The sequence below is a fragment of the Cydia splendana genome, chromosome 16 (assembly GCF_910591565.1).
Source record: "Cydia splendana chromosome 16, ilCydSple1.2, whole genome shotgun sequence".
Lineage (NCBI taxonomy): Eukaryota > Metazoa > Arthropoda > Insecta > Lepidoptera > Tortricidae > Cydia > Cydia splendana.
The window spans coordinates 15,533,317-15,546,368 of record NC_085975.1 but is presented as its reverse complement, the minus strand read 5'-3'; the positions used below and the strand labels follow the sequence as shown (position 1 = coordinate 15,546,368).

Genomic DNA, 13,052 nt, shown 5'->3' with positions numbered 1-13,052 from the left:
TTCGCTACGGAGCGTTAGCGATTGGCATGTTGTCTACGGGGCCTGGTTACTTAAAACCGTTTTTCTAAACGAAAATCGGCGGTGATCATACAAAAATAACCGTTATATATATGGCCTTAATGTTCAGCCGAAGCGTTCTTTAACGAGGAACATAAGTTTCTTCTTGCCCTTGTATTTGAGTTTAATTTCCTGTAACAGAGCCGCGAACTGATGGGGGCCGTCGTGTGCGAGCGCGAATGTGTCTCTAGCTTTACCTGCAATAGAAAAAGGATTGATCGTTTGTGGGATAGTTGAATTATTTATACTAGCGACCCGCCCCGGCGTCGGGTGGAACCTTAACAAATTATATACCTAAACTCTATTGATAGGTAAAAACCGTATGAAAATCCGTTCAGTAGTTTTCGAGTTTATCGCGGACAAACAGACAGACGCCGCGGGGGACTTTGTTTTATAAGGTGTTAGCGTGTTTACGACTATTATTGACAGTAACGATGTCAGTGTCAATAATAGGTTAAAATGGAAGTCGATCGTAAGCTAATTATGGACAATTTTTCGTTTTATGTTGGCAATGTAGAAAAAAAATTGTTAGAGAAATTCCAAGGTGCTTTGTCGCGAAAGCTGGAGGTGTCGGTTAGTTCATTTGTTCTTTAGTAAGAATAAGATAACATCTTTCAGTTTACAATTGTAACAGTATTTGCTAGTAAGGTCAAGGAATTCGATTAATGATTACTGTGCCGCTTCGCACTTTGTCATAGTGACAATAGTATGAGATCCTTTGCAGTTTTCATATCTTCCGAATTCCTCGAGTGTAAAGTTAGGTACACGCTCACCTAGGAAGTCCACAAAGTCGGCATAATGTCGGGGGGAGATGTGCGCGAGGCGCGCGTGCGTGGTGGAGGCGTAGGCGCGCAGCGCGGCCTCCAGCAGCGGCCGCAGCGGCGTCGGCGGCCGAGGGGGGGGCGGCCGCGCGCGCGAGCAGCCCGCCGCCGCCACGCAGCAGCGCCGCAGCACGTCCGACTGGAACGGGGATTGTTCTTATTGTACGAGTCACGTAAATAAAAATCGGCCAAGGGTTCCGTACCATTACACAAAAATGGCAAAAAAAATCACGTTTGTTATATGGGAGCCCCGCTTAAATATTTATTTTAGAGTCTGTTCGGAAAGAGAAGAGCCGTGGAATGTATTGGGCCCCATATCATTCGACGACTCTTCTCTTTCCGCACAGACGGTATTCTGTTTTTAGTATTTGTTGTTATAGCGGCAACAGAAATACATCATCTGTGAAAATTTCAACTATCTAACTATCACGGTTCATGAGATACAGCCTGGTGACAGACAGACGAATAGATGGACAGTGGAGTCTTAGTACTTTAGGGTTCCGTTTTTACCCTTTGGGTACGGAACCTTAAAAAGAAAGCCCTGGTACTGGTTTGACGTCGCCAAAGGATGACATACGCGCTGAAAGTCTTACAATAAAGGATGGAAAGCAGATAACAGCAGAGGACGCTAAAATAAAATTGAGATGGTACCGATTCACATCAACATTACAACATTATACTATAATTTTACCCTTCTTCAAATTTCTTATTCAAATGGTAGCGCTAATGGTCTCTAGCAGTTGCTTGTAGCTTGGCGCGACCTAGCGAATGTGCCAACGCCCAGCAGATATCTTTCATAAATGGATGACTGTCCCGTCAAGTTAATACTCACCAGTACTGGAGCACATTGGACGTTCTTGACGAGTAGAGGCAACATGGCTTGCAGCTCCGCGCGACCCAGCGAATGTGCTAACGCTACGGCCCAGTGGATGTCTGCTATTGCTGGATGGCTGTCCTGTAAAAACAAAAAACTAAATTAGAAGATGAATCAGAGCTAAGAACATGGGAAAGAAAGGGCGTCAATGTAAAACCCATGTTTTGAGAAGTATGTGAACCATGCCTCCGTCGTACATCAGAAGGGCGTCACAAAGCCGTCAACTGAAATGTTGTGTTTTTATGAATCTGGCCACAGCGAACAGTTGTTTCGAAGCGAACGCGCTTTCCTCCAGACACCTGGTGACAGCGCCTGGTGCTACTTTAAAGTTATTCTATTTTTCTTACGTTGTCATAATGAAGATGCTGATTTTTTATAGCCAACGCGGCCAGTCTCATCGGGCCGCAGCGAACAGCCGGCTGGGGGCGAGCGCGCCCCACGCCGCCGACGGACGCGCAGGCTTCTCGAATGCTCCTGGACTTTGCAGAGTTTAAAGGTTTCGCTGGTAGAAAAATCCCTCACCTGGTTGTAATGGAGGTGCAGGTTCCTCATGGCCAGCGTGGCCAGGCGCATGGCGCGGGCGGGCTGGCCGCGCTGCTCCATGTATCTGGCGACGGCGAACAGCTGGCTGGAGGCGAGCGCGCCGCGCGCCGCCGCGCCGCCCACGGCCGCGCAGGCTTCTCTCTCCCTCACCTGGTTGTAATGGAGGTGCAGGTTCCTCATGGCCAGCGTGGCCAGGCGCATGGCGCGGGCGGGCTGGCCGCGCTGCTCCATGTATCTGGCGACGGCGAACAGCTGGCTGGAGGCGAGCGCGCCGCGCGCCGCCGCGCCGCCCACGGCCGCGCAGGCTTCTCTCTCCCTCACCTGGTTGTAATGAAGGTGCAGGTTCCTCATGGCCAGCGTGGCCAGGCGCATGGCGCGGGCGGGCTGGCCGCGCTGCTCCATGTATCTGGCGACGGCGAACAGCTGGCTGGAGGCGAGCGCGCCGCGCGCCGCCGCGCCGCCCACGGCCGCGCAGGCTTCTCTCTCCCTCACCTGGTTGTAATGAAGGTGCAGGTTCCTCATGGCCAGCGTGGCCAGGCGCATGGCGCGGGCGGGCTGGCCGCGCTGCTCCATGTATCTGGCGACGGCGAACAGCTGGCTGGAGGCGAGCGCGCCGCGCGCCGCCGCGCCGCCCACGGCCGCGCAGGCTTCTCTCTCCCTCACCTGGTTGTAATGAAGGTGCAGGTTCCTCATGGCCAGCGTGGCCAGGCGCATGGCGCGGGCGGGCTGGCCGCGCTGCTCCATGTATCTGGCGACGGCGAACAGCTGGCTGGAGGCGAGCGCGCCGCGCGCCGCCGCGCCGCCCACGGCCGCGCAGGCTTCTCTCTCCCTCACCTGGTTGTAATGAAGGTGCAGGTTCCTCATGGCCAGCGTGGCCAGGCGCATGGCGCGGGCGGGCTGGCCGCGCTGCTCCATGTATCTGGCGACGGCGAACAGCTGGCTGGAGGCGAGCGCGCCGCGCGCCGCCGCGCCGCCCACGGCCGCGCAGGCTTCTCTCTCCCTCACCTGGTTGTAATGAAGGTGCAGGTTCCTCATGGCCAGCGTGGCCAGGCGCATGGCGCGGGCGGGCTGGCCGCGCTGCTCCATGTATCTGGCGAAGGCGAACAGCTGGCTGGAGGCGAGCGCGCCGCGCGCCGCCGCGCCGCCCACGGCCGCGCAGGCTTCTCTCTCCCTCACCTGGTTGTAATGAAGGTGCAGGTTCCTCATGGCCAGCGTGGCCAGGCGCATGGCGCGGGCGGGCTGGCCGCGCTGCTCCATGTATCTGGCGACGGCGAACAGCTGGCTGGAGGCGAGCGCGCCGCGCGCCGCCGCGCCGCCCACGGCCGCGCAGGCTTCTCTCTCCCTCACCTGGTTGTAATGAAGGTGCAGGTTCCTCATGGCCAGCGTGGCCAGGCGCATGGCGCGGGCGGGCTGGCCGCGCTGCTCCATGTATCTGGCGACGGCGAACAGCTGGCTGGAGGCGAGCGCGCCGCGCGCCGCCGCGCCGCCCACGGCCGCGCAGGCTTCTCTCTCCCTCACCTGGTTGTAATGAAGGTGCAGGTTCCTCATGGCCAGCGTGGCCAGGCGCATGGCGCGGGCGGGCTGGCCGCGCTGCTCCATGTATCTGGCGACGGCGAACAGCTGGCTGGAGGCGAGCGCGCCGCGCGCCGCCGCGCCGCCCACGGCCGCGCAGGCTTCTCTCTCCCTCACCTGGTTGTAATGAAGGTGCAGGTTCCTCATGGCCAGCGTGGCCAGGCGCATGGCGCGGGCGGGCTGGCCGCGCTGCTCCATGTATCTGGCGACGGCGAACAGCTGGCTGGAGGCGAGCGCGCCGCGCGCCGCCGCGCCGCCCACGGCCGCGCAGGCTTCTCTCTCCCTCACCTGGTTGTAATGAAGGTGCAGGTTCCTCATGGCCAGCGTGGCCAGGCGCATGGCGCGGGCGGGCTGGCCGCGCTGCTCCATGTATCTGGCGACGGCGAACAGCTGGCTGGAGGCGAGCGCGCCGCGCGCCGCCGCGCCGCCCACGGCCGCGCAGGCTTCTCTCTCCCTCACCTGGTTGTAATGAAGGTGCAGGTTCCTCATGGCCAGCGTGGCCAGGCGCATGGCGCGGGCGGGCTGGCCGCGCTGCTCCATGTATCTGGCGACGGCGAACAGCTGGCTGGAGGCGAGCGCGCCGCGCGCCGCCGCGCCGCCCACGGCCGCGCAGGCTTCTCTCTCCCTCACCTGGTTGTAATGAAGGTGCAGGTTCCTCATGGCCAGCGTGGCCAGGCGCATGGCGCGGGCGGGCTGGCCGCGCTGCTCCATGTATCTGGCGACGGCGAACAGCTGGCTGGAGGCGAGCGCGCCGCGCGCCGCCGCGCCGCCCACGGCCGCGCAGGCTTCTCTCTCCCTCACCTGGTTGTAATGAAGGTGCAGGTTCCTCATGGCCAGCGTGGCCAGGCGCATGGCGCGGGCGGGCTGGCCGCGCTGCTCCATGTATCTGGCGACGGCGAACAGCTGGCTGGAGGCGAGCGCGCCGCGCGCCGCCGCGCCGCCCACGGCCGCGCAGGCTTCTCTCTCCCTCACCTGGTTGTAATGAAGGTGCAGGTTCCTCATGGCCAGCGTGGCCACCCAAGTAGCACAGATTAGCTGTATAGCAGCCGCATAATGAAGTACGAATACGCTTGAAGCTGGAATATAAAAGCTGCATAAGAGCTGTATAAGCGTCTTTTCAGCTTTTATAACTCTTAAATGGGCACAAATTAGGCAGCCTTAAGTTCACATAGCTACTTAAGAGCGTTGTAGCAGCAATTTAACGGAATTATAAGGGGTAACAGGAGTTATAAGAGGTGTATATTGGCTGGGTAAGAGACCACCAGTTACCCTTTATTCAGCTAATATGTCACATGTGCGCCCTAATACCGGGAAAGATTGACGTTGGGCTGAATAAAAGATAATTAATAACATACTTTTACACCTCTGCCTTAAAAATCAGCTATTATATTTAGTATAGTGACGACGAACGCAGAGGTGAATATATTTATATTGAAGCAAAAACGTTAAGCGCAACGACACCATAAGTCATTTTGTTAAAGTGTTTAGTTAAATGTTTGTACATCATCTTTTATATATTAATGCGAGAAAGATGTTTGGGAATGCAAGTTTATTGACTTTATATATATACATTATCTAAGAAAATTTCAGTGCGCCACGAAAATAATCAGTATTTATTTAAATTAATGATATAAATAAGCTATGTGTAAAAACTATTTCAGTGGTTTGGACAGAATTATGAGATAAAAAGTTAATAATACTTTATAGGAAGTACTAAACTAATGATTTAGGTTAAGAACTCAGGCACAAAACCATATTGTTACCCTTAAAAGTTGGAAAAGCAATTTCAATTTTGTAGGTTATATACAATAAAATGGCGGTCAATGTTAAAAAGCAACGTGAACCGTTAAAATTCTTATATGCAGCATACGACTGTTATATATCTGATAAAGATACTTAAGTGAACCACTATAAAGTCCAAGTCGTTATTTCGATACACTAGTGAACCTCTAAACAGTTATAAGGCATCTTATGAACGTTTTAACAGCCGCTATGCAGACAGTCCCAATGGTAGTATAATAGGCTGCTTAGCGGTAAACATGTTCAGCGCTAAGCCGTATTATGCGCCACATGTGTTCGATTATACGTCTATTGGTTTCATAATAGTTCACTCGTTCTCCCTTATAATAAGTCAGCGAAATAAAAGCTGCTTTAGCGGTAAACATGTTCAGCGATAAGCTGTATTATGCGCCCCATGTGTTCCATTATACGTCTATTGGCTTCATAATAGTTCATTCGTGCTTCCTCAAAAAGTCAGAATAATAAAAGCTGCTTAGCGGTAAACATGTTCAGCTATAAGCTGTATTATGCGCCCCATGTGTTCCATTTATACGTCTATTGGCTTCATATTAGTTCACTCGTGCTCCCTTAAAAGTCAGTGTAATAAAAGCTGCTTAGCGGTAAACACGTGCAGCGATAAGCTGTATTATGCGCCACATGTGTTCCATTATACGTCTATTGGCTTCATATTAGTTCACTCGTGCTCCCTTAAAAGTCAGTGTAATAAAAGCTGCTTAGTGGTAAACATGTTAAGCGACAAGCTGTATTATGTACCACATGTGTTCCATTATACGTCTATTAGCTTCATAATAGTTCACTTGTGCTCCCTTAATAAGTCAACGTAATAAAAGTCCACAATTACCTCCTTATACAGCACATGGCGTAATTTTATCCACTAAACAGACCTTATAACGGTTAAAGCATTTGATAACCCTTAAAGCTGTATAGGGTCGTAGCAAATATACCTTTATATCACTCTTTGCGTATTAATGGTAGTTTTCAGAGCCGTAATGCAGCTTTTAATCAGCCCTAAGCTATATAAATATCAGTGAGATCTATTATACAGCTGTAGGACCACGAGTGTGCTCTTATAAGTGTCTTAATACGCACAGAGCGTTAGATAGAACTAAAAGTGAGTAGTTATAGAGCTATCTGTGCTACTTGGGCAGGCGCATGGCGCGGGCGGGCTGGCCGCGCTGCTCCATGTATCTGGCGACGGCGAACAGCTGGCTGGAGGCGAGCGCGCCGCGCGCCGCCGCGCCGCCCACGGCCGCGCAGGCTTCTCTCTCCCTCACCTGGTTGTAATGAAGGTGCAGGTTCCTCATGGCCAGCGTGGCCAGGCGCATGGCGCGGGCGGGCTGGCCGCGCTGCTCCATGTATCTGGCGACGGCGAACAGCTGGCTGGAGGCGAGCGCGCCGCGCGCCGCCGCGCCGCCCACGGCCGCGCAGGCTTCTCTCTCCCTCACCTGGTTGTAATGAAGGTGCAGGTTCCTCATGGCCAGCGTGGCCAGGCGCATGGCGCGGGCGGGCTGGCCGCGCTGCTCCATGTATCTGGCGACGGCGAACAGCTGGCTGGAGGCGAGCGCGCCGCGCGCCGCCGCGCCGCCCACGGCCGCGCAGGCTTCTCTCTCCCTCACCTGGTTGTAATGAAGGTGCAGGTTCCTCATGGCCAGCGTGGCCAGGCGCATGGCGCGGGCGGGCTGGCCGCGCTGCTCCATGTATCTGGCGACGGCGAACAGCTGGCTGGAGGCGAGCGCGCCGCGCGCCGCCGCGCCGCCCACGGCCGCGCAGGCTTCTCTCTCCCTCACCTGGTTGTAATGAAGGTGCAGGTTCCTCATGGCCAGCGTGGCCAGGCGCATGGCGCGGGCGGGCTGGCCGCGCTGCTCCATGTATCTGGCGACGGCGAACAGCTGGCTGGAGGCGAGCGCGCCGCGCGCCGCCGCGCCGCCCACGGCCGCGCAGGCTTCTCTCTCCCTCACCTGGTTGTAATGAAGGTGCAGGTTCCTCATGGCCAGCGTGGCCAGGCGCATGGCGCGGGCGGGCTGGCCGCGCTGCTCCATGTATCTGGCGACGGCGAACAGCTGGCTGGAGGCGAGCGCGCCGCGCGCCGCCGCGCCGCCCACGGCCGCGCAGGCTTCTCTCTCCCTCACCTGGTTGTAATGAAGGTGCAGGTTCCTCATGGCCAGCGTGGCCAGGCGCATGGCGCGGGCGGGCTGGCCGCGCTGCTCCATGTATCTGGCGACGGCGAACAGCTGGCTGGAGGCGAGCGCGCCGCGCGCCGCCGCGCCGCCCACGGCCGCGCAGGCTTCTCTCTCCCTCACCTGGTTGTAATGGAGGTGCAGGTTCCTCATGGCCAGCGTGGCCAGGCGCATGGCGCGGGCGGGCTGGCCGCGCTGCTCCATGTATCTGGCGACGGCGAACAGCTGGCTGGAGGCGAGCGCGCCGCGCGCCGCCGCGCCGCCCACGGCCGCGCAGGCTTCTCTCTCCCTCACCTGGTTGTAATGGAGGTGCAGGTTCCTCATGGCCAGCGTGGCCAGGCGCATGGCGCGGGCGGGCTGGCCGCGCTGCTCCATGTATCTGGCGACGGCGAACAGCTGGCTGGAGGCGAGCGCGCCGCGCGCCGCCGCGCCGCCCACGGCCGCGCAGGCTTCTCTCTCCCTCACCTGGTTGTAATGGAGGTGCAGGTTCCTCATGGCCAGCGTGGCCAGGCGCATGGCGCGGGCGGGCTGGCCGCGCTGCTCCATGTATCTGGCGACGGCGAACAGCTGGCTGGAGGCGAGCGCGCCGCGCGCCGCCGCGCCGCCCACGGCCGCGCAGGCTTCTCTCTCCCTCACCTGGTTGTAATGGAGGTGCAGGTTCCTCATGGCCAGCGTGGCCAGGCGCATGGCGCGGGCGGGCTGGCCGCGCTGCTCCATGTATCTGGCGACGGCGAACAGCTGGCTGGAGGCGAGCGCGCCGCGCGCCGCCGCGCCGCCCACGGCCGCGCAGGCTTCTCTCTCCCTCACCTGGTTGTAATGGAGGTGCAGGTTCCTCATGGCCAGCGTGGCCAGGCGCATGGCGCGGGCGGGCTGGCCGCGCTGCTCCATGTATCTGGCGACGGCGAACAGCTGGCTGGAGGCGAGCGCGCCGCGCGCCGCCGCGCCGCCCACGGCCGCGCAGGCTTCTCTCTCCCTCACCTGGTTGTAATGGAGGTGCAGGTTCCTCATGGCCAGCGTGGCCAGGCGCATGGCGCGGGCGGGCTGGCCGCGCTGCTCCATGTATCTGGCGACGGCGAACAGCTGGCTGGAGGCGAGCGCGCCGCGCGCCGCCGCGCCGCCCACGGCCGCGCAGGCTTCTCTCTCCCTCACCTGGTTGTAATGGAGGTGCAGGTTCCTCATGGCCAGCGTGGCCAGGCGCATGGCGCGGGCGGGCTGGCCGCGCTGCTCCATGTATCTGGCGACGGCGAACAGCTGGCTGGAGGCGAGCGCGCCGCGCGCCGCCGCGCCGCCCACGGCCGCGCAGGCTTCTCTCTCCCTCACCTGGTTGTAATGGAGGTGCAGGTTCCTCATGGCCAGCGTGGCCAGGCGCATGGCGCGGGCGGGCTGGCCGCGCTGCTCCATGTATCTGGCGACGGCGAACAGCTGGCTGGAGGCGAGCGCGCCGCGCGCCGCCGCGCCGCCCACGGCCGCGCAGGCTTCTCTCTCCCTCACCTGGTTGTAATGGAGGTGCAGGTTCCTCATGGCCAGCGTGGCCAGGCGCATGGCGCGGGCGGGCTGGCCGCGCTGCTCCATGTATCTGGCGACGGCGAACAGCTGGCTGGAGGCGAGCGCGCCGCGCGCCGCCGCGCCGCCCACGGCCGCGCAGGCTTCTCTCTCCCTCACCTGGTTGTAATGGAGGTGCAGGTTCCTCATGGCCAGCGTGGCCAGGCGCATGGCGCGGGCGGGCTGGCCGCGCTGCTCCATGTATCTGGCGACGGCGAACAGCTGGCTGGAGGCGAGCGCGCCGCGCGCCGCCGCGCCGCCCACGGCCGCGCAGGCTTCTCTCTCCCTCACCTGGTTGTAATGGAGGTGCAGGTTCCTCATGGCCAGCGTGGCCAGGCGCATGGCGCGGGCGGGCTGGCCGCGCTGCTCCATGTATCTGGCGACGGCGAACAGCTGGCTGGAGGCGAGCGCGCCGCGCGCCGCCGCGCCGCCCACGGCCGCGCAGGCTTCTCTCTCCCTCACCTGGTTGTAATGGAGGTGCAGGTTCCTCATGGCCAGCGTGGCCAGGCGCATGGCGCGGGCGGGCTGGCCGCGCTGCTCCATGTATCTGGCGACGGCGAACAGCTGGCTGGAGGCGAGCGCGCCGCGCGCCGCCGCGCCGCCCACGGCCGCGCAGGCTTCTCTCTCCCTCACCTGGTTGTAATGGAGGTGCAGGTTCCTCATGGCCAGCGTGGCCAGGCGCATGGCGCGGGCGGGCTGGCCGCGCTGCTCCATGTATCTGGCGACGGCGAACAGCTGGCTGGAGGCGAGCGCGCCGCGCGCCGCCGCGCCGCCCACGGCCGCGCAGGCTTCTCTCTCCCTCACCTGGTTGTAATGGAGGTGCAGGTTCCTCATGGCCAGCGTGGCCAGGCGCATGGCGCGGGCGGGCTGGCCGCGCTGCTCCATGTATCTGGCGACGGCGAACAGCTGGCTGGAGGCGAGCGCGCCGCGCGCCGCCGCGCCGCCCACGGCCGCGCACGCCGCCTCGAAGGCGCCGGCCGAGCCCTCGCACACCGACAGCGCGCTCAGCGCGCAGCCCGGCGGGTCCTGGGGAGGCAAACACAGGGTCAAATAACATTCACTGTAGCAGCCAGTTAGCCCATACACTACTAGCTTCAGGTGGTCTGGCGGTGACCGGCAAATCAAACAGCAGTTGCAGTAAAGATATAAGTATATTGTAAATTAAAGTACAAGTTAATAAGGTGACCCTCGTTCTTAAGACTCTAAGATGCGTCTATCTCGCTCTCTTGCCTGTATGGCAGTTTTATATTGCTGATCTTGCTTCCACCGTTAGATTTGCTATTCGACAAAACGTGAAGAACGTGCAACTCTAATGCGGATTATAATAACGTCTGAGATGTACGTGCAAATAACTAAAGTCCAAAATGTATGTACAGTGATAAGACTGAACATTCATATAGAGGCGAAAGAGGATCCCAGATCCTTCGAACTGGATTCATACAGACAGTTGATTGTGAGATATCCATTATCATCTAGCTGATGATTGGGCTGGGAAGAGAAAAGGGAAACTCCGTTATTCCAAAGAAACTATTCGTTTCGACGAGTCCAATGTAGCGTAGTCAGTTTAAAAACCACCGTTATAAACGGAAACTTATTACTCTTGACGGTATTCGACCGTCTTCACATTAACTAGTGTACCCACCTTGGCGGCGCACTGTAAGGCTAGCGTTCTCGCGCAGGCGCTCAGCTTCTCTTGCTGCTCGAAGCTGAGTCCCAGTCGGAGCGCCGTGGCGTGGGACATGGCCGCTGCCGCCACCGGCCCCGTCGCTTCCGTTGGCGTGAACAGCTCGTACCTGCAGACAAAAATCATGTTACAAAGGTTGTTCCAACAGTATTCTTAATTTTTTTTACCTTACTTTTAGGAGACCGGCTAAAGAATTTTAGGCACGTATTTTATTTAACGAAAATAACTGTACCAGTACAAGCTTAAAAACCGGCCAAGTGCGAGTGAGACTTGCGCACGTGGGGTTCCGTACCATTACGCAAAAAACGGCAAAAAAATCACGTTTGTTGTATGGGAGCCCCACTTAAATATTTATTTTATTTTTTGTTTTTAGTTTTTGTTGTTATAGCGGCAACAGAAATACATCATTTGTGAAAATTTCAACTGTCTAGCTATCACGGTTCATGAGTTACAGCCTGGTGACAGACAGACGGACGGACAGCGGAGTCTTAGTAATAGGGTCCCGTTTTTACCCTTTGGGTAAAGAACCCTAAAGACCTACTAAAATTACCATTTGAGAAAGAACATATACTGATAGTGGGTTGTGAACTACGACTCCATGGGAGGGAAGAGTATCATTCGGATTATTAGGAAATAAGAAATAATGCATATGCTTTGCTGTAAACGTCAATAGGGAATATTACGCAAAACTTTGCGTAGAAGGGGGCGTCACTAGGCCAATCACATGGCCTACCGTGAGACACGATGATCGAAAGTTCGGTTTCTGTCTCTCTATCACTCTTGCCGATCCGATCGATAGAGGGGCCGATAAAGAAATTACGATTTTCGCGTTTCGCGGTAGGCCACCTGTAAACAAACCGCCTTGAGTCATAGTGAAAACTTGTCAAAAAACTGTTTAAGGCCCCTAGTATTTTTAAGTTACTCTATGGTTTACTAAACAACAGTGCTGCACACTGGCGGCAGAACATTGCAGTAATACTCCCCATTGATGAACGTTGGAAGATTTCGAGAAGTGGGGCTGATTTAGACGGCGCGCAAACTCGCATATGCGATTTTAGTTACATTGCGGACTGTTGATTACGTCCAATTCAACCGACCAATCAGAACCCGCAATGGTATGAAACTTGCATGCGAGTTCTCGCAACGTCTAGATCAGTCTGTAGAGAATAAAAACGGATTTCAGTTGTACGTACCAGTTCTGCATGATGGAGAGCAACGCGTCGAGTCCGAGTTCCGTGGCGCACGTCACCAACCAGCGGACCATCTCTCGCCTCCGCCAGTTCACTGATGATAGGGTCATCCTTAGCACCTGGAATAAAAAATAAGTTTTTGGCAAAAATTTAATTTTTGGTACAAGTTTTTATCGCCGACTGTACTTTTCTTACGACAGACAACTAATACTCATCGAGACAATTCTAAAAAACCCCTAACACAATTAGGTTGCGTTGTTTCATCACAGAGTTCCTATGGCCACCTCCTGTCTCCATCATCAGATCAGCTCGATGGTACCATAATATTGCATTGTCATCCGATTTATACATGCATGCAAAATTTCAGCTCAAACGGAAACCGGGAAGTTTATCAAATTTAACTTGCAAGATTTGATTACAGACAACGGGAAAGGTGAAACTAAATAAAAGCTTGTAATAAGTATTCATTAAACACACGTACTTGGATTGTAGACTGAGAAGTACAGTCATCTCAAAAATATGTCCCATAACTCTTATGTCAGTGAATTAAAAACTGTGGGACATATTTTTGAGTAAGTTGTCTACACCCATATTTTGACAGTTGACTGTACCTACTTAATAGAGAAAACGAGGAAGTGGAGAAAGGTCATAGGTCATATCATAACACTGACGCAGTCCGCAGGACGATGCACGAAGAACGAGCCTGTAGTGTGCCAATTTTGGTAATACCTTACGTTGCGAGTCTTAGTTAAAGGTGACTTTTTCATTAAATACATTTTTTTTTTGTTTTTT

General features: G+C 56.5%; 1 protein-coding gene across 1 annotated transcript in view; it reads right to left on the bottom strand.

Annotated features, from left to right (window-relative positions):
* LOC134798452 (zinc finger SWIM domain-containing protein 4-like) overlaps positions 1–13,052 on the bottom strand; it is a 114,324-nt gene continuing 101,272 nt past the window's right edge. Inside the window, exons 18-23 of the mRNA XM_063770893.1 lie at positions 12,264–12,379; positions 11,029–11,179; positions 10,191–10,412; positions 1,711–1,833; positions 831–1,017; positions 1–254 (exon numbers count right to left, since the gene is read on the bottom strand). Of these exons, the coding sequence (XP_063626963.1) occupies positions 124–254; positions 831–1,017; positions 1,711–1,833; positions 10,191–10,412; positions 11,029–11,179; positions 12,264–12,379 (930 nt within the window). The 3' untranslated portion in view covers positions 1–123. The remainder of the gene's footprint in view (positions 255–830; positions 1,018–1,710; positions 1,834–10,190; positions 10,413–11,028; positions 11,180–12,263; positions 12,380–13,052) is intronic.